The following is a 25540-nucleotide window of genomic DNA, read 5'->3' as shown; positions in this document are numbered from 1 at the left end:
TTACAGAAGTCACCCTGTACCATTCCTCCACCAGTGCAGGGCTGTTAACCTGCCACTGGCCCTCCAACCTGGGGCCTGTACCTTCAGGTTGGACTAGGGCCCGGGGTGAGGCTTCCCTCCCCCTGCCCTCCCTTCTGGGGTCCAGCACCCTCCAACTAGGAGTGGCCTCCTCAGAAGACAACATGGTAGGGGCACTGTTATCAGTAGCCCCTCCCTCCAGGTCCGGGGGGACACCCTGAACCTGGTCTTCCAGCCCAGGGTCTGTACCCTCAGACTGGATCACTGCCTGGCAAACCAGGACTTCCTGGGAGGCACACCTACCCCCCACCAGGTCAGAGTTTAACCTCTGCACCTGCCCATTCAACTCAGAGTCACCACCCTGAAGTTGAACAATTGCCTGGCACGCCAGGACTTCCTGGAGGGCACCCTGACCCTCCACCAGGTCAGAGTTTAACCTCTGCACCTGACCATTCAACTCAGAGTCACCACCCTGAAGTTGAACAATTGCCTGGCACACCAGGACTTCCTGGAGGGCACACTGACCCTCCACCAGGTCAGAGTTTAACCTCTGCACCTGACCATTCAACTCAGAGTTACCACCCTGAAGTTGAACAATTGCCTGGCGCACCAGGACTTTCTGGGAGGCACACCTACCTCCCACCAGGTCAGAGTTTAACCTCTGAGCCTGGTTCCCCAACCCAGGGTCACCACCCTGAGGTTGGTCAATTGCCTGGCACGCCAGGACTTTCTGGGGGGCACACCTACCCCCCACCAGGTCAGAGTTTAACCTCTGAACCTGGTCATCCAACCCAGAATCAACACCCTGAGGTTGGACAATTGCCTGGCACAGCAGGGCTTCTTGGGAGGCACACCTACCTCCCACCAGGTCAGAGTTTAACCTCTGAACCTGGGTATCCAACCCAGAGTCACCGCCCTGAGGTTGAACAATTGCCTGGCACACCAGGACTTTCTGGGGGGCACACCTACCCCCCACCAGGTCAGAGTTTAACCTCTGAACCCGGTTATCCAACCCAGAGTCAGCACTCTGAGGTTGAACAATTGCCTGGCACGCCAGGACTTTCTGGAGGGCACACTGACCCTCCACCAGGTCAGAGTTTAACCTCTGAACTGGGCCATTCAACTCAGAGTCACCACCCTGAAGTTGAACAATCGCCTGGCATGCCAGGACTTCCTGGAGGGCACACTGACCCTCCACCAGGTCAGAGTTTAACCTCTGAACCTGGTTCTCCAACCTAGGGTCACCATCCTGAGGTTGGACAACTGCCTGGTACACCAGGGCTTTCTGGGGGGCACACCTACCCCCCACCAGGTCAGAGGTTAACCTCTGAACCGGGATATCCAACCCAGAGTCACCACCCTGAGGTTGAACCATTGCCTGGCAGGCCAGGACTTTCAGGGAGGCACACCTACCTCCCACCAGGTCAGAGTTTAACCTCTGAGCCTGGTTCTCCAACCCAGAGTCACCACCCTGAGGTTGGGCAATTGCCTGGCACCCCAGGACTTTCTGGGAGGCACACCTACCTCCCACCAGGTCAGAGTTTAACCTCTGAACCTGGCCATCCAACCCAGAGTCGACACCCTGAGGTTGTACAACTGCCTGGCACGCCAGGACTTTCTGGGGGGCACACCTACCCCCCACCAGGTCAGAGTTTAACCTCTGAACCTGACCATCCAACCCAGAGTCAACACCCTGAGGTTGGACAATTTCCTGGCACAGCAGGACTTCTTGGGAGGCACACCTACCTCCCACCCGGTCAGAGTTTGACCTCTTCACCTGGTAAGCCAACCCAGAGTCACCACCCTGAGGTTGAACCATTGCCTGGCATTCCAGGACTTTCTGGGGGGCACATCTACCCCCCACCAGGTCAAAGTTTAACCTCTGAACCCGGTTATCCAACCCAGAGTCACCACCCTGAGGTTGAATCTTTGCCTGGCATGCCAGGACTTCCTGGGGGGCACTCTCACCCCCCACAAGGGACACGCCGTCCCCAAGGGCCACACAAGAGTCTGGTTGGCGCAGGTCTCCCGACCTCTGCCCATCCGGCAGAGTCTGGGTTTCCCCCAAACCAGAAACGGTTTCACCTGGGTCATTCCTGGGGGGCTCTGCTCTCAGAGCTGACCCCTGACTTTCAAGATCCTCCACTGGGGTCGGCCACCCCCTCTCAACCCTATGTCTGGACTTCTGCACCCCCTCACTAGGAGTGGTACTGCCAGACACCAGAACTGTTGGGATGCTGTCTACAGTCATCCCCCCAAGTTCTTCTGACACTGCGGGGCTTCCCTCAAAAGGTAGCCCTACGGTACAGGTTAGGCTCTGAGACCTACCTGGGACACTACAATCCTCTCCCACCTCACTTGGTCGGGAACCACCTAGACCACTCCCTTCAGGAGCACCCCCAAATGCCTCTTCAGACTCTCTGGTACTCACCCAAAAGTCTGCCTCCACTGTAAGTTCCCTGGGGTCAGAGAACTCACACTCCACCTGGTGTTGGCGTAGCTCTGGAAAATAAGGACCAGACATATGCTCTCCAGCAATTACATCACTCTGCCCTTCACATGTATTAACCACAGTACCCTTCACCCAACCACCCAGTAACTCAACCTTGGAAAAGCACTCTACTTCACCCTCCTGAGACTGGTGAGACAGTATCTGTATTTCCCTGACACTCAACCCAAACTCTTCTGGGATGTCTCTACACTCTATATCCAGGACGTCCACCAGGGGGGAACCCTTTTCTCTGTCACTCTCTGCTAGAGTCAGTAAAGTGTCCCTCCCCCCAGTAGGAATATGACTCCCTGAGCCAGTTCCCCAATCCTTCTCAGGGACCCTGTGCATAACGGGAACTACCTCATACCCTTGAACCGCCTGGGGTGTGTCAACTCTCTTCTTCAAGTTGGGTACCACATCTCTGGGCTTTTGCCCTTCTTCAGCAGTACTAGATGCAAGATTTTTGCTGCCACCATCTGAACTGGACTCAGCCCTTCCGGCCTCCAGTTTCAGCTCTTTACAGCTCAGCTCTTGAGCTGCAATCTTTTCTTCTTCCAGGGCTAAGAGACTTGCTGCCTCAGCCCTTTCAATAAACTCATCTAGCTCTTCCATCCACCGTGCTTGAGCCATGAGCCATTCTTTTTTCACTGGGTCTCTTTCCTCATCTGAGTCGTCCTCCTCCTCCTCTGAGGGGTACTTAGTCATTTGGTTTCTTGCTGCCTCTCTCTCTGCCCATCTGTCTTCCTCCCAGACTATGTAGGCATGTAGCATCTCTGCTTTAGTAGATCTCTTTGCTACAGGAAGGCCACATTCTCTGCAAAGCCTCCTTAGGTCAGCCTTAGTGAGGTGGTCAGTAGGCAAAAAGAATAAGTAGGTAAGCGATCCCATTCTGATAGGATCTTACCAGCAAAAACCAAAATCCAAAGTCCAAAATATCAATAGTATATCCAGGAGGACATCAGAGACCAAAAGTCAAAAAAGAGATAAAAAATCAAGTTGACCTTCAACTGTGGGTAGGTAGTGAAATACTTAGCTACTGTATGTCACTGCACAAACACAAGTCCTATCCTCACCGCTGATCACCAATGTTAGAAATGGGGTTTTTGGTTGGCAGTTAGGTTGCCCTCTGTCCAAGCAAGAACCCTCACTCTAGTCAGGGTAAGTCACACACAATCCAAAATCAGCCTGTGCTCACCCTCCGGTAGCTTGGCACGAGCAGTCAGGCTTAACTTAGAAGGCAATGTGTAAAGCATTTGTGCAATAAATCATACAACACCATAGTATAACACCACAAAAATACACCACACAGTGTTTAGAAAAATATAGAATATTTATCTGGGTACTTGTAGGTCAAAACGATCAAAGTTGCAATACGAATTTGTAAAGATATCACTGAAAAGTGATATTAAGTGTCTTTAAGTCTTTTAAAAAGCAATAAAGTGTCTTTCAAGCACAGAGTACCTGGTTTCTGGTGGGAAATCTCCTCAGAGGGCCACAGGAGAAGAGATGCGTGGAAAAATGGGTGTGTGCGTCGATTTCTCCTCAGCACACACAGACTTGCGTCGTTCTTTTCCACGCGGGGAAGTCGGGCGTCGTTTTCCGGCGCGCAGACAGTCTCTTTTTGTGGATCGCGGGGATTACCAGATGTCCCGGGTCTGTGCGTGGATTCTCCTGCTTATTTTCCGGCTGCGCGTCGTTCTGCGGGGCTGCGCATCGAAGTTTCGATCTCACGGTAGGCGTCGCGTCGATTTCTCCTTGGAAGTCGGGCGGCGTTGTCCTTGCGAGGCCGTGCGTCGAAATTTTGGTCTCACGGCAGGCGTCGCGTCGATTTCTCCTTGGAAGTCGGGCGGCGTTGTCCTTGCGAGGCCGTGCGTCAAAGTTTCGCACTCACGGTAGGCGTCGCGTCGATTTCTCCTTGGAAGTCGGGCGGCTTTGTCCTTGCGAGGTTGTGCGTCGAAGTCTCGATCGTCCCGAGGGCGTCGCGTTGATCAGCGTCGGTGTGCGGCGTTTTTCTCGCCGCGAAACAAGCGGTGCGTCGAAATTTTCGGCGCACGGAGCGTCCACGTGAAAGGCAGAAGTCTTTTTGGTCCTGAGACTTCAAGGAACAGGAGGCAAGCTCTATCCAAGCCCTTGGAGAGCACTTTCACAGCCAGACAAGAGTTCAGCAAGGCAGCAGGGCAACAGCAAGACAGCAGTCCTTTGGAGAAAGCAGACAGGTGAGTCCTTTGAGCAGCCAGGCAGTTCTTCTTGGCAGGATGTAGTTTCTGGTTCCGGTTTCTTCTCCAGCAAGTGTCTGATGAGGTAGGGCAGAGGCCCTGTTTTATACTAAGTTGTGCCTTTGAAGTGGGGGTGATTTCAAAGAGTCTCTAAGAAATGCACCAAGTTCCCTTTCAGCTCAATCCTGTCTGCCAGAGTCCCAGTAGGGGGTGTGGCAGTCCTTTGTGTGAGGGCAGGCCCTCCACCCTCCCAGCCCAGGAAGACCCATTCAAAATGCAGATGTATGCAAGTGAGGCTGAGTACCCTGTGTTTGGGGTGTGTCTGAGTGAATGCACAAGGAGCTGTCAACTAAACCTAGCCAGACGTGGATTGAAGGGCACAACAAGATTTTAGTGCAAAGAAATGCTCACTTTCTAAAAGTGGCATTTCTAGAATAGTAATATTAAATCCGACTTCACCAGTCAGCAGGATTTTGTATTACCATTCTGGCCATACTAAATATGACCTTCCTGCTCCTTTCAGATCAGCAGCTGCCACTTCAACAGTGTATGAGGGCAGCCCCAATGTTAGCCTATGAAGGGAGCAGGCCTCACAGTAGTGTAAAAACGAATTTAGGAGTTTTACACTACCAGGACATATAACTACACAGGTACATGTCCTGCCTTTTACCTACACAGCACCCTGCTCTAGGGGTTACCTAGGGCACACATTAGGGATGACTTATATGTAGAAAAAAGGGGAGTTCTAGGCTTGGCAAGTACTTTTAAATGCCAAGTCGAAGTGGCAGTGAAACTGCACACACAGGCCTTGCAATGGCAGGCCTGAGACAAGGTTAAGGGGCTACTGAGGTGGGTGGCACAACCAGTGCTGCAGGCCCACTAGTAGCATTTCATCTACATGCCCCAGGCACATGTAGTGCACTCTACTAGGGACTTACAGGTAAATTAAATAGTCAATCATGGATAAACCAATCAATAGTACAATTTACACAGAGAGCATATGCACTTTAGCACTGGTTAGCAGTGGTAAAGTGCTCAGAGGTCAAAAGCCAACAACAACAGGTCAGAAAAAAATAGGAGGAAGGAGGCAAAAAGTTTGGGGATGTCCCTGTCAAAAAGCCAGGTCCAACACACAATCAGCATTTTGTACTATGGAAAGATGACAGTTCTAAATTAATCAATGTAAACAATTTAAGCCATGGCCGAGAAATTCTGTATTTATTGTTATTTGGCATACTCATTAACATGGGCATGAAATATACTTCATTAACAGCTACTGACGGCAACAACGTTATAAAGAGTGGGTTGGTGGTGCAGTGGTGCAGTGGGCTAAATAGTATTACAGTAAATAAAATCCTAATAGTTACTATCTTGTAGATTCTGCACCACCTTCCAGGAATACAGCAGCAGGTACCAAGACCCCTGAGCTACTCCGTTACAGTGCTTGCATAATTAGGGACTGTGCTATGTCCTGTGTTCTTGCTTTTTTAACTGCACAGTGAAGCACACGTCCTCCTGCTGTGATCTTGCACGCTCTAAACCTTCTTATATGTTATTTTCTTGACATGACACGCACAGGCAAACAATCATGCTCGTCGCTTTAGAGCATGATAATTCAAAATTGTTTGTCCACTAAAGCTACTGTGTTACAGCATGAAAGCCCATTGCTGCGTTGGAAAACAAGGACAGTCGGCACACATCACAATACCTACCTGATGGAGTAAGCTGTGAGCTAATAAATCACAAAACTGCTCACTGCGGATACTGGATGTAAAATACCTGCTCTCCCCCGATTAGATTATTTAAATGCAGGAGCCCTCAGATGCTCTGACTGTCTATTTACCTCACCTACACCTTCCTGCACTTTAATTGCAATACTGACTGGACTCTCTGATGTCTCCTCCGTTCCCGCATCGCCAGATTGTGATGTTGGAAGGATTGACATTTCCAATGCTATGCTGTTGAATGGCTGTATGGATAATGGTGAGAGGTCAAAATTCCATGAAGACCTTGCAGCCTGCTCACCAGTCCCCATTTGCATTTAAACATCAGCATCTTGGAAAAGATCTCATTTTGTTTAGTAAGTCTGAGTGTACAATAGGGACAACAAAATACTTTTTTTTTTTACAATAGGTTCTCTCAATCCTGCCATTGTCAATGCCTCCCTCACCCATGGTACCTACCCAGAAGCTCTTGTGACAGGCCAGATCCTCTCACTCATAAAGAAACCTACACTAGATCCTGCTGTCCTCGTCAACTACTGGCCCATCACTCACATATCTTTCAACTGCAAAATCCTTGAAAAGCAGTCTGGTTCGTAACTTGGTCAGTATGATGGAGGGGGAGTGTTAGCTTCAGATTTCCCAACAATTATGCTGTCACATGATGTTAGAATACATAATACGACAAGCAAAGCGCACAAGAGGGGCTGAAGAGGCAGTGGAAAGGGAGAGGAATGCAGATTGGTAGGTGTACTGAGAGAAAGTGCATTATTTTGTGAAATAACAAACATTTTTGAAGTCTTTCCAACAGAGAGAGGGAGAGAGTGTGTGTGGTTTTGTCTGAGTGTGTAAAGATTCCTGGTGAAATCCAACAGACACCTCACCATACCCGACAGAAAGTACCTACACCCAACTATTTGTCAAAAAATACAATTATTAGGGGATGTAACACCCCAGACACCAACATGAAGCTACACCCCTTAAAACGCTGTATATGTTCAACTCTAAGGTCACATCTCCTGCACGAATACCACTCTGGGGTTAACTTATGCCGCAGCATGGAGACTGCAGCCTTACACATCATAGACAATGCCCTCCTGACCATAGATGAAGGTAACCTCTGCCTCCTGATATTAATGGACCTCTTAGCTACCTTCATCACAGTCGACCATACCACTTTCATCACTCTCATATGCACCATGGAGTCTTGAGTTGAATTCACAGGCAATATCTTTCACTGGTCCTCTTCTTACCCTTCCAACTGACACTCTTTTGTTCATAAGGGCACTGTTGCAAATGGCACTTTCTGCAGGGTCACCGCCAGACTTTTTGCCTTCCTCCTCCCATTTTTCCTGAATTCATTTTTGTGGGCCTTAGGACTCTGAGCACCTTACCACTGCTAACCAATGCTAAAGTGCTTGTGCTCTCTACTTTAAACATGGTAACACTGGCTTCTCCACAACTGGCATTTTACATTTAATTATAATTCCCTAGTAAAGTGCACTACATCTACCCAAAGCCTGTAAATTAAGGGGCATATTTATACTCCGTTTGTGCCGAATTTGCGTCGTTTTTTTCGACGCAAATTCGACGCAAAACTAACTCCATATTTATACTTTGGCGTTAGACGCGTCTAGCGCCAAAGTTCATGGAGTTAGCGTCATTTTTTTGCGTGAACACCTTCCTTGCGTTAATGAGATGCAAGGTAGGCGTTCCCGTCTTAAAAAATGACTCCCAGGCATGTGAGTGGTATTTATACTCCCGGGCAAAAATCATGCCCGGGAGTGGGCGGGGCAAAAAAACCTGCATTTGCGCCTCTTTTTAACGCCTGGGTCAGGGCAGGTGTTAAGGGACCTGTGGGCTCAGAATGAGCCCAGAGGTGCCCTCCCCTGCCCCCAGGGACACCCCATGCCACCCTTGCCCACCCCAGGAGGACACCCAAGGATGGAGGGACCCATCCCAGGGAAGAAAAGGTAAGTTGTGGTAAGTATTTTTTTACATTTTTTTTAGTGGCATAGGGGGGCCTGATTTGTGCCCCCCTACATGCCACTATGCCCAATGACCATGCCCAGGGGACAGAAGTCCTCTGGGCATGGCCATTGGGCAAGGGGGCATGACTCCTGTCTTTGCTAAGACAGGAGTCATGTTAATGGCGTCTGGGCGCCCAAAAAAAATGGCGCAAATCGGGTTAAGACGATTTTTTTGCCTCAGCCTGACTTGCCCCATTTTGGGACGCCCAAACGCCATTTTTCCCTACGCCGGCGCTGCCTGGTGTACGTTGTTTTTTTTCACGCACACCTGGCAGCGCCGGTCGGCTAACGCCGGCTAACGCCATTCAATAAATACGGCGCCCGCATGGTGCTTCAGAATGGCGTTAGCCGGCGCTAATTTTTTGGGCGCAAAACTGCGTTGGCACAGTTTTGCGTCAAAAAGTATAAATATGGCCCTAAATGCTTCTAGTGGGCCTGCAGCATTGATTTTGTCACCCACTTAAGTAGCCCTTTAAACATAACCCAGGTCGGCCACTGCAGAGCCTGTGTGTGCAGTTTTAAACTGCCATGTCAACTTGGCAAGTTAATCCTCTTGTCAGGCCAAGCCTTCCATTTTAATACACGTCACTCCTAAGGAAGACCATGGACAGCCCAAGAGCAGGGTGCAGTATATTTGAAAATAGGACATGTACTTTTCGTTTTACATGTCCTGGTAGTGAAAGACTCTTACATTGGTTTTTCACTACTGCAAGGCCTAGCTGTCCCATAGGTTAACACTGGGATTATCTTAATACATTTTATGAATGTAATTTCCCAATTTAAAATCTTAACTTATGGTGAGGTTAGATTTTAAATTGTAATTCTAAAAATGCCACTTTTATAAAGTTGGGATTTTGTTTATGTTAGCCATTTGGTGCTTTACACCTGTCTCTGAAAACACTTCTGGGATGAGTGGCAGCTGGGCTTTGTGCATTCCATCTAGGCAGCCACACATAATGGGAGCCACAAGCGTGACTGATGGGCCATCCTGGGCAGGATGGGAGGGAGGAGCTGACACACCTGAAAAGGCTGTGTCCTCTCCCCACACAAAGGGCAGCAGATCCCCCTGTAGTTAGTCTGGAGCCGAGGTAGGAAGGACAGGGACTCTGTACACTTCAAATGCATCTCCTTGAAGTCTTGCCCGCTTCAAATGCACAACTGAGTCAAAGTACTGGACATCCGACACCACCAAATCAGTACACTTCTCGACCTGTGGATACTCTGCAAGGAAGAAAGACTGCTATGCTGCTGGAAGGACTGTCACTCTGTTGGACTCTGCTGGACGTTGCTGGACTCCTGCTCTGCAGTGCCTTCCTTGATGCCTACTGCCCTTCTTGCCTAGGAGTTAGAAGGACTGGACCTGCATCTGTTTACCACATGACCCCAGAGTTGCTGCAAGGGCTTGTATGCTTGCCTCCTGTTGGAAGTCTCAGGACAATCAAATATTTCACTCCACTCACCTCAACATTAACAGTACCTGGATTCTGCCATCTGAGAGTCTTGCCCTGCCAAGTAATGCCAATCTAGTTCTCGGCCCTTGGAAGTGGGTTTAAAGTTTTGCAGCTAAAAACAAAACCCACACACAGCCCTCAATGCACACCTCAGAATCAATGCATCGCCTCTGCTGCAAGGACATTGCATCGCAGACTGCAAGGCTCGACGAACAGTGCATCATCTACGTCCCGTTGACTATTGAGTGGCTGAGAACCAGCGCTTCACCTACATCTCCAGAATCGACGCCGACGCATTGTCTACTTTGGCCCTCGCATCTCATTCTCAACCTCGGCCCAAACCTGAACCAAGGTACTTTTTCAGTGGACCAAGTATAGTCCCTGTATTCGACCTGCACTCCATCACGGTCGGTTTGAACTTTTGGATTTGCCAGGTCTAGTGTGACCATATAGCCCCTTTTGGCACTTTATGCTTTTAAGCACTACATTTCAGTTTAACCTTTAACAATTCTTTACTCCAGTTCTACTTATTGGATTTGTGTTGGTTTGGTCTTGTTTTTGTCATTTAATTAAGCTCTATTTTCCTATCTAGGTGTGGTCTTTGCACTGGTTTACTGTTTTAAGTGTTGCACATATACTTTACACATTGCCTCTTAAGTTAAGCCTGACTGCTCTGTGCCAAGCTAACAGAGGGTGAGAACAGGTTAATTTAGGGTGTGTATATGACTTAACCTGACTAGGATTGCAGTTCCTGCTTGGACAGGGCACACATCTCTGCCAACCAGAAACCCAGTTTCTAACAGGCATCTCCAGGTTCCAAAAGATACGTCACCTGTGGTCTCTCCCAGGGTTCCACACTGTCACCTGTCATCTTCAACAACTACATGGAGTCACTTGGAGCTCATCTAACAGATATCAGCACCTAAGTTCACCAATATGCTTATGGTGCATAACTCTACCTAAATATTTCCGCTGCTTCAGATATCTAGGCCGGTATTTATACTTTTTTAGTGCCACATTTGCGTCTATGTTTGACGCAAAAGTGGCGCAAACTTACAAAATACAATTATATTTTGTAAGATTGCGCCGCTTTTGCGGCAAAAAATGACACAAATGCAGTGGTAACAAATTATAACTATGGGCCCTAGTGCCTCAAGCACTGCTTGTACATCATCCAGACATGGGTTTTCAGGCCTACCTGCAGCTGAACCCAACCAAGTCAGAACTCCTGCTATTTGACAAGAACAACAAACAAGAAATAGTATAAACTTGCCTCAATGACATGAACATTGAAGCTTCCAATACACATTTTCACTGAATTCCAAGGCATTTGGATTTACCCTTGACATCGACTTCACATCAACACATTACCAAACACACAAACATTGTCTGGAACCATATTTTTTTTTTAAGAAAGTAAAACAGTTTCTTCCAAAAAGTGATTTCAGAACTGGTATTCAATGTCACATACTTTTTCATTTACATAGTGGTAATACCCTACTCCATGGCCTCCGCACTTTACATTGGGACTGCTTAAGGGGATCCTTCACACAGCAGCACATCTCATCCAAGGCCTGAACATCAGCTCAATGGTTAAGTGTTTTAATTTCTAATGAGCTGAGTGGTCTGCAGTTGAAAGCAATGAATATTTCACATTTGTGTAATTGTTCCTTGCTGATAATGTATGCACATTCTCTATTTGCAAGCCTATTTTGTGCTCAAGTCACAAGGCGCAGATCTACAGGCAACAGTGCAAACATCCACAAAATGCAGTGGGCTGAGCCAAAAATAGATAGACGAGCCCTTCAGCCAGAGCCTGAAAGTGGCTAACCATAAGACCACCAATGGCTAAAAAGGTGTGACCAAAATATATGGTGTGTTTTATATTGTGTTGTACTGACATGAGGTCATGCCACAAGCTTGAGATGTCTGAAGCTAAGCGTAAAAGGAATTTTTATTTTCATGATTTAACCACATTAAAAAACAGCAGCAAAAGACGGTAGTAAAACTATAAATTACACGCTTTACAGAAGCATCAGACAAGGAAATGTTGACATGCTTGACACCAAGTAAAAGTGTAGCTGCTGCATAAAATTTAAGTGTAATATTGTCCCTTGGCAGGATGAGCGAAAAGCCACCCCCAACACTTGAATAAATCAGTGGACAGGAGGCAGGCTAAGGTACCCAGCACCACGATCAATGTATAACCATCTCGCTATTCAAAACCACAGTGAAACAAAGGAACAGGTCAAAGCCAGGATAACACTCATACCAATAACATCAGTGTATGGTCATATATGATAGCTAATCCAAATGATGCGTGCAGTTTAGCAACATAAAAAGAACTTGCGTAGTAACATCAGGAGAGGGGGGGCAGCGACAACTTCAAAATAATAACAGCTAATAAGATGACAATAAACTATGTTGCTATGAAAAATCGGTGTTCCCTATATTTGTATCTTTTGAAAACTTTGAATACTATGTTAGAATGCAGTACATAAAATGTACACTTTATTATGCAAAAACCTTCAGTCGGTCATGATACAATAAGCAGCGTCACCACCGTATCTACAATATCTATGGTTTGAACAAAGTTATTAATTTGAACTTTCATTTACTTTCAAAAATGTGTTTTATCCTCAACAGCTTATATAGATCTGTTGATGCTTTCATCATCCAACTCGAAAAATAATTTAGTTGCACATCTTTATTACCCATCAGGCATAGGAAACCGGTAAAAGTAGGTAAAATAAATAAAAAATATGCACTCTTTGTCAGTGCTAAAATACAAGCGCTATAGAAACCTGGGAGGGAAAAATAGATCCCAGATGTCGGCAATGAAAGGATACAGCTCATGCAGCCAAAAGACAGCGAAACCAAAATGATACTCGGGCTGGGCAAACACAGAAATAGTGAGGAAAACCAACCAATCACACGCAGAAAGCAGACAGCGACGTAATATCCACTTTAGATATATGATAAATTATTGGATACAAAGGATCTTTGAAAAACATCTCAAGCTACCTGTAGCAAGAACTAAAAGTGCCCTGGCTATTTTTCACCAGCAGCTTAAAACTGTTTTACATTGCATGTCCGCTATCAAATGCAAATGTCAGTTTTCCGTTTTTAAAATATTTTAAGAGAAGTGACGTGCTGAAATTCAGTACATGGTTTTGCTTCTTGTCTATTGGTCTCACTTCTGCTCTCATAGAGCGCTCCTTCTATTTTAGATCTCAGTTACAGGCAGTTTAACTGTTTGTTGGCAGGCATATTATTTCCAATACCCAGGCCCTCATTACGACTTTGGCGGTCTCGTTCAAAGACAGCCGAAGACACTGCAGCCAGCATAACACCAGTGCCGGCGGTATGCTGGCCACCCAAATATTAGGAGTTTGCCGCTGGGCCAGCGAGCGAAAACATAATTTCCGCCCGTTGGCCCAGCAGAAAACTCACCACAACATTGAAGCCGGCTCATAATCGACCCGGCGGCAATGTTGCGGTGCGTCGGGTGCCACAGCACCCATCGCGCTTTTCACTGCCCGTAATTCAGGCAGTGAAAAGCACGATGGGGCTGTCCATGGGGGCCCCTGCACTGCCCATGCTTTAAGCATGGGCAGTGCAGGGGCCCCCATGGGGCACCCGGCACCCCCTTTCCACCAGCCTTTGCATGGTGGGGCTACCGCCATGCAAAGGCTGGCGGAAAGCGCTGCCCTGGCGGATTGCGACCGCCAAGACCGCCAGGCTGTCGACAGGCGGCAACATGGCTGTGCCGGCAGTCGGACCGTGGCACATCCGCCACGGTCATAATAGGGCAGTCGGACCGCCATTACGGCGGCGGTCATACCTCCATCGCAAGTGTGGCGGTCTTGAGTCTGCCACTCTCGTAATGAGGGCCCTAGTATATAGAGTGGGCTTTGGGTCACTTTCCTGTGCATGACTGGATGGCTCTGTTGTCTTTCTAAAGTGTCTGCTTTAGGTTTGATGTCTTTCCTCCCTATGCTTATCTTTATCCCACCCAGGACTATTTCAATCTCAAAGTGTTTTCCGATTGGATAAGTTATATTTCTCCACTGCTGACTTTATGAGACTTTTTTAGCATTCATCACATCAAGGAAGTGCATGTGTTTCCATGCTCACTGGGGACGCTTGCTCCTGTGCCCTCTGCGAACTCCCTTTTCACTCTCCTCCCCAGCTCCTGCTTCCCATCCTACTTCCTGTTTTCAATATTTTTTTATTTTTTTAATGAAAGCTATGCATCTCATTGCCACTGGGGTGGTTTTTTTTTTTTTATTCCTCCTATGCGCACTTTGTTTTTGTTTGTTTTTTCACTTGCTGACCACCCATATTAGAATGATAAATTAAAAATGGCCGCCATTTGTCACTCCACACGTACAACTGCATCATGACACACATTTGCACAAGCTTCACTTTAAATATGTGCACAAGCTTCACGATCGGCATGTGTCAAGATGCATCACAAATGTCAGAGGCCACCTTGAAATGGGGTTTTCTTTAATAGTAAATGCATTGTAAAATTATCTGTCATGTGTGCCAGCCTCATGATGCATGAGTTCACATGCACCCAGTAAAGAAGCATTGGCTAAGGTAATCAGTGGTATTTTTGAGCCAAACACCATTGGCTTTGCCAGTGTTTGTTACTAAAAACATCCTTGCTGCAGGCCCCTGGCAATATAATGCAATTAAAGCTGCACCTAAAACTGTGGACATGCCGTCTGCACTTTAACGTGGACATGTGATCTGCATTTTACCATGGATATGTTATCTGCATTTTCTAATCAACATTTCTTAAGGGTATCTTTGCCATTCACAAAAAAATAATTTCAAACTTACTAAATGTAAATGTGCCTCCATCGTTAAAAACGTATTTCATTTAAGGTTTAGAATAAAAGCCAATGAATAATAATTTAAGCAACAATCAATTTTAAAGCAATCGTTGCACTTTAGACTCCTTCTGTGACAAAGATTCAATTATTAATAAATTGTTCCACCCTGGGATCTAAAATTATAGAATGTGATACCAATTAAATCATGGTGGACATTTATTATTTAATCTTTGCCTTGTTGATTTAATAAAATAGAAGCTTCTTTCATGGTTGCAATGAACCTTGTTACCAGCAGTGGTTGCTCGCCCTTTAAACAAATTATGATGGCCTAGCAGCATGTTAAAATAATTAAACAGATTTCAAGGTCATCTACTGTGTTCCATAAAAAGGGCTGGTCAAGCACATTTAGTATGTCCAAATGATTCCATCCTGTAGTAACAAAGGGCCAGATGTAGCAAGGTTTTTACCCATTCTGTGTCTATGGGAAAAAGTGTTCGTACATATGGCCCTAAGTCTGCAAAAGATTGCATAGTGCAAAGACATCTATTTGGGTAGAAAATCTAAATTGAGAATCAAACCAAGCCTCAAACATCATTAATGAATGTTTAAGAAACATAGCAAATGAATCACACAAGTATTTCCAAGTGTATACATTTTTTAAATGTATTTATCAAGTCCAGCCCTTTGGTTCTCTTTGGATAGATGATTTTATCGTACCTAAAAAATGTTTCAGGGCTTTATTTCTCTTAATTTAAAGCAAAGAAAATGGAGATTCCAATTTTTTTTAATTTTCATGGAGTCTAAGGCCCTCATTACTAGTGTGGCAATGACGGTTGGACCGCCGCAAACAGGGCAGTCCGACCGCCCTATTATGAATGAGGCAGATGCTCCACGGTCCGACAGCCGGCACCGTCAGGTTGCCGCCTGTCGACAACCTGACGGTCTCGGCGGTCGCAATCTGCCATTGCAGCGCTGCAAGAGCGCTGCCCTGGGGATTACTGGTCCCCTTTCCGCCAGCTGTTGCATGGCGGTAGCCCCGCCATGCAAAGGCTGGCGGAAAGGGGGTGCCGGTGTCCCATGGGGGCACTTGCACTTCCTATGCATTTGGCATGGGCAGTGCAGGGCCCCCATGGACCGCCCTGTCGCACTTTTCACTGCCCGAATTACGATTATGAGCCGGCTTCAATGTTGTGGTGACTTTTCCACTGGGCGAGAGGGCAGAAACGCTGTTTTCACCCACTGGCCCAGCGGAAAACTCCTAATAGGGCAGCCAGCATACCTCCAGCACTGCGGTATGCTGGCTACAGTGGCTTCGGTGGTCTTTGAAAAAGACTGCCGAAGTCGTAATGCGGGCCTAAATCTCTATTTAAATATTTATCCCACTGGCTCTCATTTTGGTGGCTTTATATTTCTTTTTAGACACATAGGGGCATATTTATGAGGCCATGCAAAGCCTCTTTTTGTGGTTTTGGATGGTTTCACAAATATTGCGAGTAAGGCAGCACAGATCGCTGCACTGCCTTACTCTGTGCAAGGGAGGTGTTCCATGGGCATTGCATGGGTATTTCCACACAACTCCTATGGTTTTTAACGCATTTACAGAGTTACCAAACCTGGTAAACCTGGGAATGCGTCAAAAAGATGCGCCTCGCCCGGAGAGGCGTAACAAGAAGAAGTATCTTTATTTCTCCTTGCCTTTCCTCACAATCCTGCAAGCAATGCATGCACCCTTGCACCATGGTGCAAGAGTGCCTGCATTAGAGCTAGGCTGCCAAGAGGGGGATAAATACAGTGCATTCCTGTTCTTTCCTTGTGACGCAGGGCAGCGCAGCAAAGTTACTTTTTCTAAAACTTATTTCAGGGCAGGAGAAACTGCAACATATCAGGGAAGCTTGTTGTGATGTTTAACAAGACCCATGCACTAGAGCTTCCATTTTTAATGTTCACGTGTAAACGTGGCATTTTTAGACAAAATACTTTTTGCTTGCTTTGCACTTACATGATAACATACTCAGAAGGTGCTCTGCTTCAAAGCCCATTTCTTCATAAGCATTTTATCACAAAACTGCACATTATGTTCAAGGTTAGAGTACACTGAATATGCTGCCCTTGCGTTTTGTTGTTGTCCATTTGGAGACAGCTTTGAGTTGGAAGTACAAACAATAAATAGCTAAGAACCTCAAACACAGTGCGAACGAGGCCGGTTTTTATTACATAAACTTCTTTTGACATTTAGCTTGTCAGAGGTTCACTTCCATGGATTATCCTGGACATTCACCGTTGGCTGATTCACAGCCCTGCTGACTGCGATCACCATCCTGCAAAGGTCAGAGACCTGTCCCACACAAGGGTGGCTTCCTGATACATCGCTCATACAGGTAAATGAGGAGTTAAACTACTGCAAGAGATCTGGCAGAATTCACACCTTATTCTGCTCTCTAGCATAGCTTACCTTAGGTAGGGTTATCAGTATGATATATATTCATACATTCCAATAATCACTGCAATGCTATAATGGCTGAATTATTCATCCTGCCCGCAAACTCTTTGCTGAGGAATCCCTCCACATAGATTTAGGCCTACACAAGATAAGTGAGAGTGGCAGACTGAAACCAATCTTGTATGGGATTAGGGTATGGCCGGCTGAAGGGCTAGCACACTATAGAGTAGGGCTTAGCGATATAATATGCAGACCTCAGGAGCTAGACATTGCCTGGATAAGGTACATCAAGATGTCACTAATTGTTATAGGATTGGATTCTGAGTGGCTTTGAATGCCTCATAGATATGGAGTAAGGCAAGGCAGCGCAAATCACTGGTTGCCTTACTTTGCACAAGGGAAGAGTTCCATAGACATTGCAGTGGGTTTTCCCATGCAACACTCATTGATTCTGACAAATTTCCACATTTACAAGATCTTGTAAGCCTGGGGATGCATCAAAACCTTATATGTTTATTTCTCCTCGTTGTCTCCTTTTTCTATGTGTGCTGCATTATGCAGCACACATAGAAAGAGGAAAACGTCTCCCAGGATTATTTTTTGTGCAGGAAGGTGCACCTTCCTGCACAAAAACAATCCTGCCTACAATATATACACCCTTATATCATGGTGCAAGGGCTCCTGCATTGGCAGCCAAAATGGCGCAAGCGCAGTGGGAAAGGACAGGAATGTGCTGTATTGTATAGATACAGCACATTTCTGCTCTTTTCCTTTGACGCAGGGCAGCGCAGCAAGGTGACTTGCTACACCGCCCTGCGTCAAAAGCCCATAAATATGGCCCTGGGTCCCCATATTTTGGCGCATATGTTGTACAAACACACAGTCTTACTTGAGAAGTAAGATCCGTCCGACAAGCTTATGCTTCTTTGGCACACCATGAAAGTACTGGAATAATTCAGAAGTGCCCGTTCAAAGTCTATAGCATATAAGCAAACTTTCATGAAAATGTGCTGTAAAATCCAGTGTTTCTCACCGTTTTTTAAACATTTTCTTGGAAGGGAGTATCTTCAGCAGACGCCATGTAGACAGTGAGGTCTGCTCACTTTGATTATATCACTGTAATTCGTGGCAGGTGTTACGCCTCACCAGTTTCAAAATTCCTCAAATGGCACTGGCAACACCAGTTTCAGTTTTCAGTTGCTGAGCTGTGATTTTTCATATATTGCAAAAAACGTGCTCATATCTTAGTGTTTTAACTAAATCGGATTGGCTTGTACGTTTTCCTAATACACACTACTTCGTGTATACAAATGTATATGTTACCTCTTAAAAACTGAGATATTTAGGCTTACTTTCTAAAATCTCAGAGCTGTGATCGCTACAGGCACCTATTTGGGCTGCCCCCCCCTTTCATTGATTTTTTTCAGACTGGGCAATTCACTAGTGCCCTTCCCTTTACCATATTAAACTGCCAAATAAATAAACAAATGTTTCAGAACAGATGCATACTTTTGAAATGTAGTGTTACCTTATTTTGAGGGTTTCCAGTCTGGCTAAAATAGAGTGAAAATCTGACGCCTCCTTTTATGATGAATGTGTAATTGTCTGATTTAGGGGGCACAAAGAATCCACTGAGACGAGCAACAAATGCATCCTGTCCCAAGGGCCACTTGTATGAAGCTGAATCGACCCATGATGCTCCAGCATATCCGGTGGTGTTCTCGTTGTACATGAGTGCATCTTCCAAGCGAGAAGGGTTGGTATTATTCCACACTTGTAGCATTAGTCCTCTTCCCCCTTGATAAAGAGAAATATAAAATCAAAGTAATAAACAACATTTACCACTATTTTAAATAGTATTACTAATGTGTATTTATCTACCGGTATAGCAACTTCAAACTGCAATACCGTTGATTACCAAATGGCTTTTCGATACGTGGTATTTCATTACGTAACTGTAACATCCTTCTTTTGAATGAAAAAGTTAAATCTCACATCATACTTACATTTCCAGAGTGCAGCAGGTACAGTGGCACCAGGGCACATGCACCGTAAGGGCCCACTGAACTCCAATTATGCTATATTTTACTTTTCTTTCAGTTGACAGGGAACCCATTTCCTTGCTTGCACCTAGGCCCATGGTACTCTTACTGTATTACTGGTAGAACTACTGCAGCAGCCTAAGGCATTATAATATTGTAGCCCTATAAAGTTTTCAATAATGCATTTAGGCACTATCATGATGCTCTCAAATGAAGATAACTCCATCATTGTATGCAATGTTACCCTTAAAAAAAAATACCACGTGGGTCAATATATATGTTGGACCTGACCCTCTCCACATGATCACCCCTAAAAGTTTGCCTTTTACCATCCACTTTTTTCTGAGTTTGTTTTAGTTGGCCTTAGGACTCTGTGCACTTTACCACTGCTAACAAGTGCTAAATTACTTGTGCTCACTCCCCTAATTATGGTTGGATTGGCATACACCTGATTGCATATTTAAATTACTTATAAGTCTCTTGTAGAGCTGTATAACATATACCCAGGACCTATAAATTAAATGCTACCAGTGGGTCTGCAGCACTTATTGTGCTATCCACTTAGGTAGCATGTTAAAACATGTCCCAAGCCTGCCACTGCAGCCTGAATGCAGTAGTACATATAAGTCACCCCTAAGGGAGGGCTGGTTAGCCCATAGGGGACTAAAGTCTAAACTAAAAGTTTGGACATGTTCTACATGCCCTGGTAGTGAAAAACTCCTAGATTTGTTTTTCACTACTGTGAGGCCTACCCCTCTAATAGAATTACACTGGGGGTTCCTTATTACATTTGAGAAGCTGCAATGTTGAATTGGGAGCAGGTAGGTTTATCATGTTTGGTGTCCATGAAATTGTAATGATAAACTCTGTTTAATGGTAAAGTCAGATTTGTCATTACAATTTGGAAAATGCCACTTTTAGAAAATTGGCATTTTCCTGCCCTTATCCCTTTTGTGCCTGTAGCCTGCTTTGGGTCACATGACTGACTGACTCTTAGACTGTAAGGCCCATGTTTATACTTTTTTAGTGCCACATTTGCGCCACTTTTTGACGCAAAAGCGGCGCAAACATACAAAATACAACTGTATTTTGTATGTTTGCGCCGCTTTTGCGTCAAAAAATGACGCAAATGCGGCGCTAAGAAAGTATAAATATGGGCCTAAATTTCTCCCAGGCAGTCACACAATAGAAGGATTAGGTGTGCCTCAATGAGCCATCTGCTGGTAGGATGGGGGCAGAGCCAAGCTCAGCCCCACTTGCACCTGTATAGGGTGTGTACTGCCTCCACACAAAGAACCTAACAAATCCACATTGTCACCGCACCCAGCTTCGTGCCAGGGCAAGAGAGGCAGGAAATTCCATGCACTTTTCACCCACTGTATACAAGCTTCTCCCACCTTCCAGGAGGAGGGCACCTGGAATGACTGTTACTCTTCTGATCTACTGCTCTGGAAGACTGCTGCCCTGCTGAACCACTGCCCTGTTGTTCAGCTGCTCTGCTGCCTTCTACCTTGGTACAATGACTGGATCTTCATCTGTCCCAGGAACACCTGAGTGACTCACAAGGGCTGGTTTCCTGGCCTCCTGTTCAGAGCAACACACATGGACACATAAGACTACCCCCCTGTTGAACCCGCCCTGGACCCAGCCTGACTGATCCCTGGCCATCCAAGTGGTGTCCTCCCAGTCCTGGATCCTTGGAAGTGGTGCTAAAGGTGCCCAGGTAGCCAAAATCCAAAACTGAGGATTTAGACACATTTTGGCTCAAAAGAGCTCTGAAGAACCAGGAGGAGACCGGGACCACCCTTCTCGCCTAGACACCTGAGGTGCATCACCGGTTGGATTGACTTCCTGGCTCCTCTTGCTATGCTGTTCTCCACAGCAGCAAATCCCTTTCAGCAGTCCTTCACCAAAGTGGTATCTGATCTCATGGCACAGCCATCGGTTACAGCCATCTGCCTCGTTCCGCTTGAGATTTTCAACTTACATCTCGGAGACTAAGTCAAAATCTAGAAATATTCACTACGACTTTGACCCAAGGCTATACAATGAGAATGCTGCCTACTCCTCCGATACCTTCTGAAGCACCCCTGAACTTTACCCTCTCAGACACTTTTTCTCAGAAGTTCTTTTAAGTGCCAGGGTAAGCGTTGACTGGGCCCAATACACTTTCTGTATCAGAACTGCGCTCTATCGAGGTCGGAAATATTTGTTTTTACTTTTTTACTTTTTTGTGTGACTGGATGTCCACAGCTGGTGCATTGATCTTTTAGACACTAGTTTTTCTTAAAAATGAAAAGAAATTATTGATTGGATTTTTGTTGTTTGGTGTTGAATACATTCTTAAAATTGATTCTATTTTGTTGTGTTTTCACATTACTGTTTGTGTGCTGCATAAATACTGTACACATTGCCTCTAAATTAAGCCTGGCTGCTTTTTGTTCCAAGCTACCCAGGGTTAAGTACACATTAATTTAGTGACTTTTTGTAGTTCACCCTGTAAGGGATGAAAGCTGCTGCTTGTCCAGGCCCCATATCCCAGTCAACCAACAACCCAATGTCTCACAATAGATATCTGTAAAATGCATGCGTGGATATTGGGATTTGTAATATAGAATAAACCTTGCGGTGAATGAGAATCTTTAAATGAATGTTAAAGTTGTCTAGGCTACTGATAAAAAGCGTAGTAAAAAAAAAGTTTGCTTTTGAAAGCTACAAAAAAAAAAGCATGTAATTCCTGACTGTAAATATTTAAGTATTTAAGAAGAAGTTGAGTGCGTTAAATGATAGATTTATCCCCTCATTGTCCAAAAGAAATCCAGATGGGGCTAGTAAACAGCATGAAAAGCAGGTAAATATGAATCAATATCAAATCAATACTTTAGGCAGCACTGAGGTCACACTCAGCCATATTTCTTTAGGGCCAGGAACCCTTATTTTTAACAGTTCACTTCAGCAGTTTCAGGAAATGTATTACACATGAGGAAGTTTGTTTATTGAGGTAATGTTGTTTTGCAGCTTGGTGGGGATAATCTAATTTGAATTTATATATCTAAAGACATATTTTTTCTTGCTAAATTCTAGATTGGACACTAAGGCCCATATTTATACTTTTTTAGTACCACATTTGTGTAATCTTTTGACGCAAAATCGTCGCACATTTACAAAATACATTTGTATTTTGTAAGTTTGCGCTGTTTTTGCATCAAAAAATGATGCAAATGAGGCGCTAAAAATGTATAAATATGGGCCGAAGATGTTGGAGAACACAGGAAATTCTTATGTACAGGTTCATAAGGATGTAATTAGATATCAGAGACTTGTGAGGACATTTGGTCCCTGGATGAGGGAGATGTAAGAGTGAATACTAAGGAAAGTGGAAACAGAAAGATGAATGAAAAGCATCTTGAAATAGACTTCATGAAGAGGTATTTTGCTCTATTCAGAGGGGTGGCCTGAGCACTACAGAACACAAAGATGTCCGTTGCAACATTCAGGAAGAAGTCCTTTATGGCACAAAGGAGATTCAGGCTAGACCTGAAGAAGATTTTGGTTCATCAAATTATGATGAATACATATTTGATGCTTAATGTGATGATAATTATTGGGCTTAGTGATACAAAGGAGTCATGGAATACTGATAAAGGAATTGTCATGGATTCTCAGGGTGAGGTCATGTTTTCCGCTGGTATGATTAGGCACCCTAGTGCAGACTGGTGGCCTCTGACTCGTGGCTGAGTTCATTAAGTTATAGATTTGTAGACATTTGCAAAATGAGACTAGGACAGTAATGCATGCAGAGTTTTCACTCCTTCTGATTGGTAACAGACATTCTGGGCCTCATTCCGACCCTGGCGGTCCTTGACCGCCAGGGCCGGGGTCGGCGGGAGCACCGCCAACAGGCTGGCGGTGCTCCTAAGGGCATTCTGACCGCGGCGGTTTGGCCGCGGTCAGACACGGAAAACCGGCGGTCTCCCGCCAGTTTTCCGCTGCCCTGAGGAATCCCCCATGGCGGCGCAGCTTGCTGCGCCGCCATGGGGGATTCCGACCCCCTCACCGCCATCCTGTTCCTGGCGGTTTTGACCGCCAGGAACAGGATGGCGGTGAGGGGTGTCGTGGGGCCCCTGGGGCCCCCTGCAGTGCCCATGCCAATGGCATGGGCACTGCAGGGGCCCCCGTAAGAGGGCCCCACTGAGAATTTCAGTGTCTGCATAGCAGACACTGAAATTCGCGACGGGTGCTACTGCACCCTTCGCACACTTCCCACTCCGCCGGCTCCATTCGGAGCCGGCTTCCTCGTGGGAAGGGGTTTCCCGCTGGGCTGGCGGGCGGCCTTCTGGCGGTCGCCCGCCAGCCCAGCGGGAAACACAGAATAACCGCGGCGGTCTTCTGACCGCGCAGCGGTATTCTGGCGGCTCCCACCGGCACCGCGGTTACCGCGGCCGGCGGGAGTCGGAATGACCCCCTGTGTGTCTCATTTAAATCTAATCATTTTTCTTTCTAAACTGGGTTGTGACCCTATGAAGGATACATAGGGGGTTATTACAACTTTGGAGGTGGTGTTAATCCGTCCTAAAAGTGACTGTAAAGTGACGGATATACCACCAGCCGTATTACGAGTCCATTATATCCTATGGAACTCGTAATACAGCTGGTGGTATATCCGTCACTTTACAGTCACTTTTGGGACGGATTAACACCACCTCCAAAGTTGTAATAACCCCCATAGTAGGGGAGTTAGAATTTTGTTTAGTTGTAATTTTCACGTTGAAAAATACTTTTGAAAATAACTTAATTTCATACTTTTATAACTCTAACCGAAGAATTAGTAGTTTTGCATTAAAATTACGTTCATGCTAGAGTTAGAAATGTTTTTAACATGTTTAAGTTGTGCCACATTTTGTTAAAATGGACGTTAAATTGGTGATTTTCCACAAAGCTCAAAAGCTGCACTAACTCCTACTGTTTCATTCACTCTTCCAACTGAGAAAACATTCTATTTTCTCTGAGTGACTTTCTTTCCCATAGTGTATTGTTTATTTTACAGAGCATGGGATATTAGCAGGGATGGCTCCTTCGCAATTGCAAAGGAGAGTCGCCCCCCTGGCTGAGAGCCAGTAGCTGAAAAATAAAATAATATTGCTCTATCGTTTTATTTTTCAGCTGCTGGCTCAGCCAGAAGGCGGAGGGAGGGCAAGGGCTGGTCCATGGTAGGAGGGAGGAGGGGGAGTGGAGTCAGTGCACTAGGTGCAATGTCAGCTTGGCTGGCTGTCTCAGGCCGGCCAAACCGACATGGGCACTTAGGTATCTCCATCCCAGCTGCACAGCCTCCCATGCAGTGTCTGAGTGGCAGAACAAGCCGCTCAGACCATCCAGGATTGCAAGGGGAGCCTGTGCTGGTGTCCCAGGGACTGCTGGACACCAGGAGAGAAAAGTAGCAACGCGTCAGGTGGCGGCGTCGGAAAGGTACTTTAAAACATTTTTTTGCTTTTTTATTTTCCCATTCCATGCTCCCCTTGAGATTTGCAGCAGAAGCCGCTGGATATTAGGATGTAACAAATCTTCTTTGTTCTTCGAGCAGATGTATTATGAATGGAGCTGGTTTCTGAATGTACCCTAGTTGCAGAAAAATGTACTTTAGCAAGGTTGCTTTCACAGAGCTTCTTAGTTGACCTGTTTGAAACATTGTTTATGGGCAATTGTTCTGATGTAACATTTGTGTTGTCATCTCTGGATGAATATGGCGAAGTCGCTGCTAGCAGCAGTAGGAAGAAAAGGGGTAGCACTAAGAACACTTTTAAGTATGTTGCAGCCTCTGATTTGTTCAATGAGGACTCATACCAATGTAAGTAACTATTTTGGCTTCCTAACTATGCGAAAATGTGTATAAAAACCCCTGGTCTTTCCAGAGATTTTCTGATTTCCTTCTGAGACTCTGTCCATTTGTCAGATGACTTTCCTGTTTAGACTAGAGGTACTGATGGTTTCCTATGTGATTAAGACAGCTTTATGAATTACCTTTCTGAGTTCCTTCACAGACTTTGTTATTATTTTCCCTCTCGTCCACTAGTTCCTAATAATGCTCTACTGATTTTGCTGTATGAATGAGAATTGGGATTACATTTACTATGCATTCTGTAATACAGTGTCTTTATGACATCTAATGTATTTTAAATCACTTATTTAAAATTCTGTAATAAATCGTTTAGAAATTACTCATGGGCTAGAACTTGTTTATTGAGTGATCTAGATCACTTGTTCTATAAATGTTATTTTGATTGACACCA

At 45.6% G+C, this 25540-nt stretch overlaps 1 protein-coding gene across 2 annotated transcripts in view; it reads right to left on the bottom strand.

Annotated features, from left to right (window-relative positions):
- Positions 1-25540, bottom strand: part of LOC138282757 (fibrocystin-L-like) — a 735329-nt gene that overhangs the window by 562116 nt on the left and 147673 nt on the right. For both annotated transcript variants that reach the window (XM_069220628.1, XM_069220629.1), the window contains exon 14: positions 18740-19008. In XM_069220628.1, coding sequence (XP_069076729.1) covers positions 18740-19008 — 269 coding nt within the window. The remainder of the gene's footprint in view (positions 1-18739; positions 19009-25540) is intronic.

This window comes from Pleurodeles waltl, chromosome 2_2, assembly GCF_031143425.1.
Source record: "Pleurodeles waltl isolate 20211129_DDA chromosome 2_2, aPleWal1.hap1.20221129, whole genome shotgun sequence".
Classification (NCBI taxonomy): domain Eukaryota; kingdom Metazoa; phylum Chordata; class Amphibia; order Caudata; family Salamandridae; genus Pleurodeles; species Pleurodeles waltl.
The sequence above is the reverse complement of the archived record's forward strand: the minus strand, read 5'-3'. Positions and strand labels throughout refer to the sequence as shown.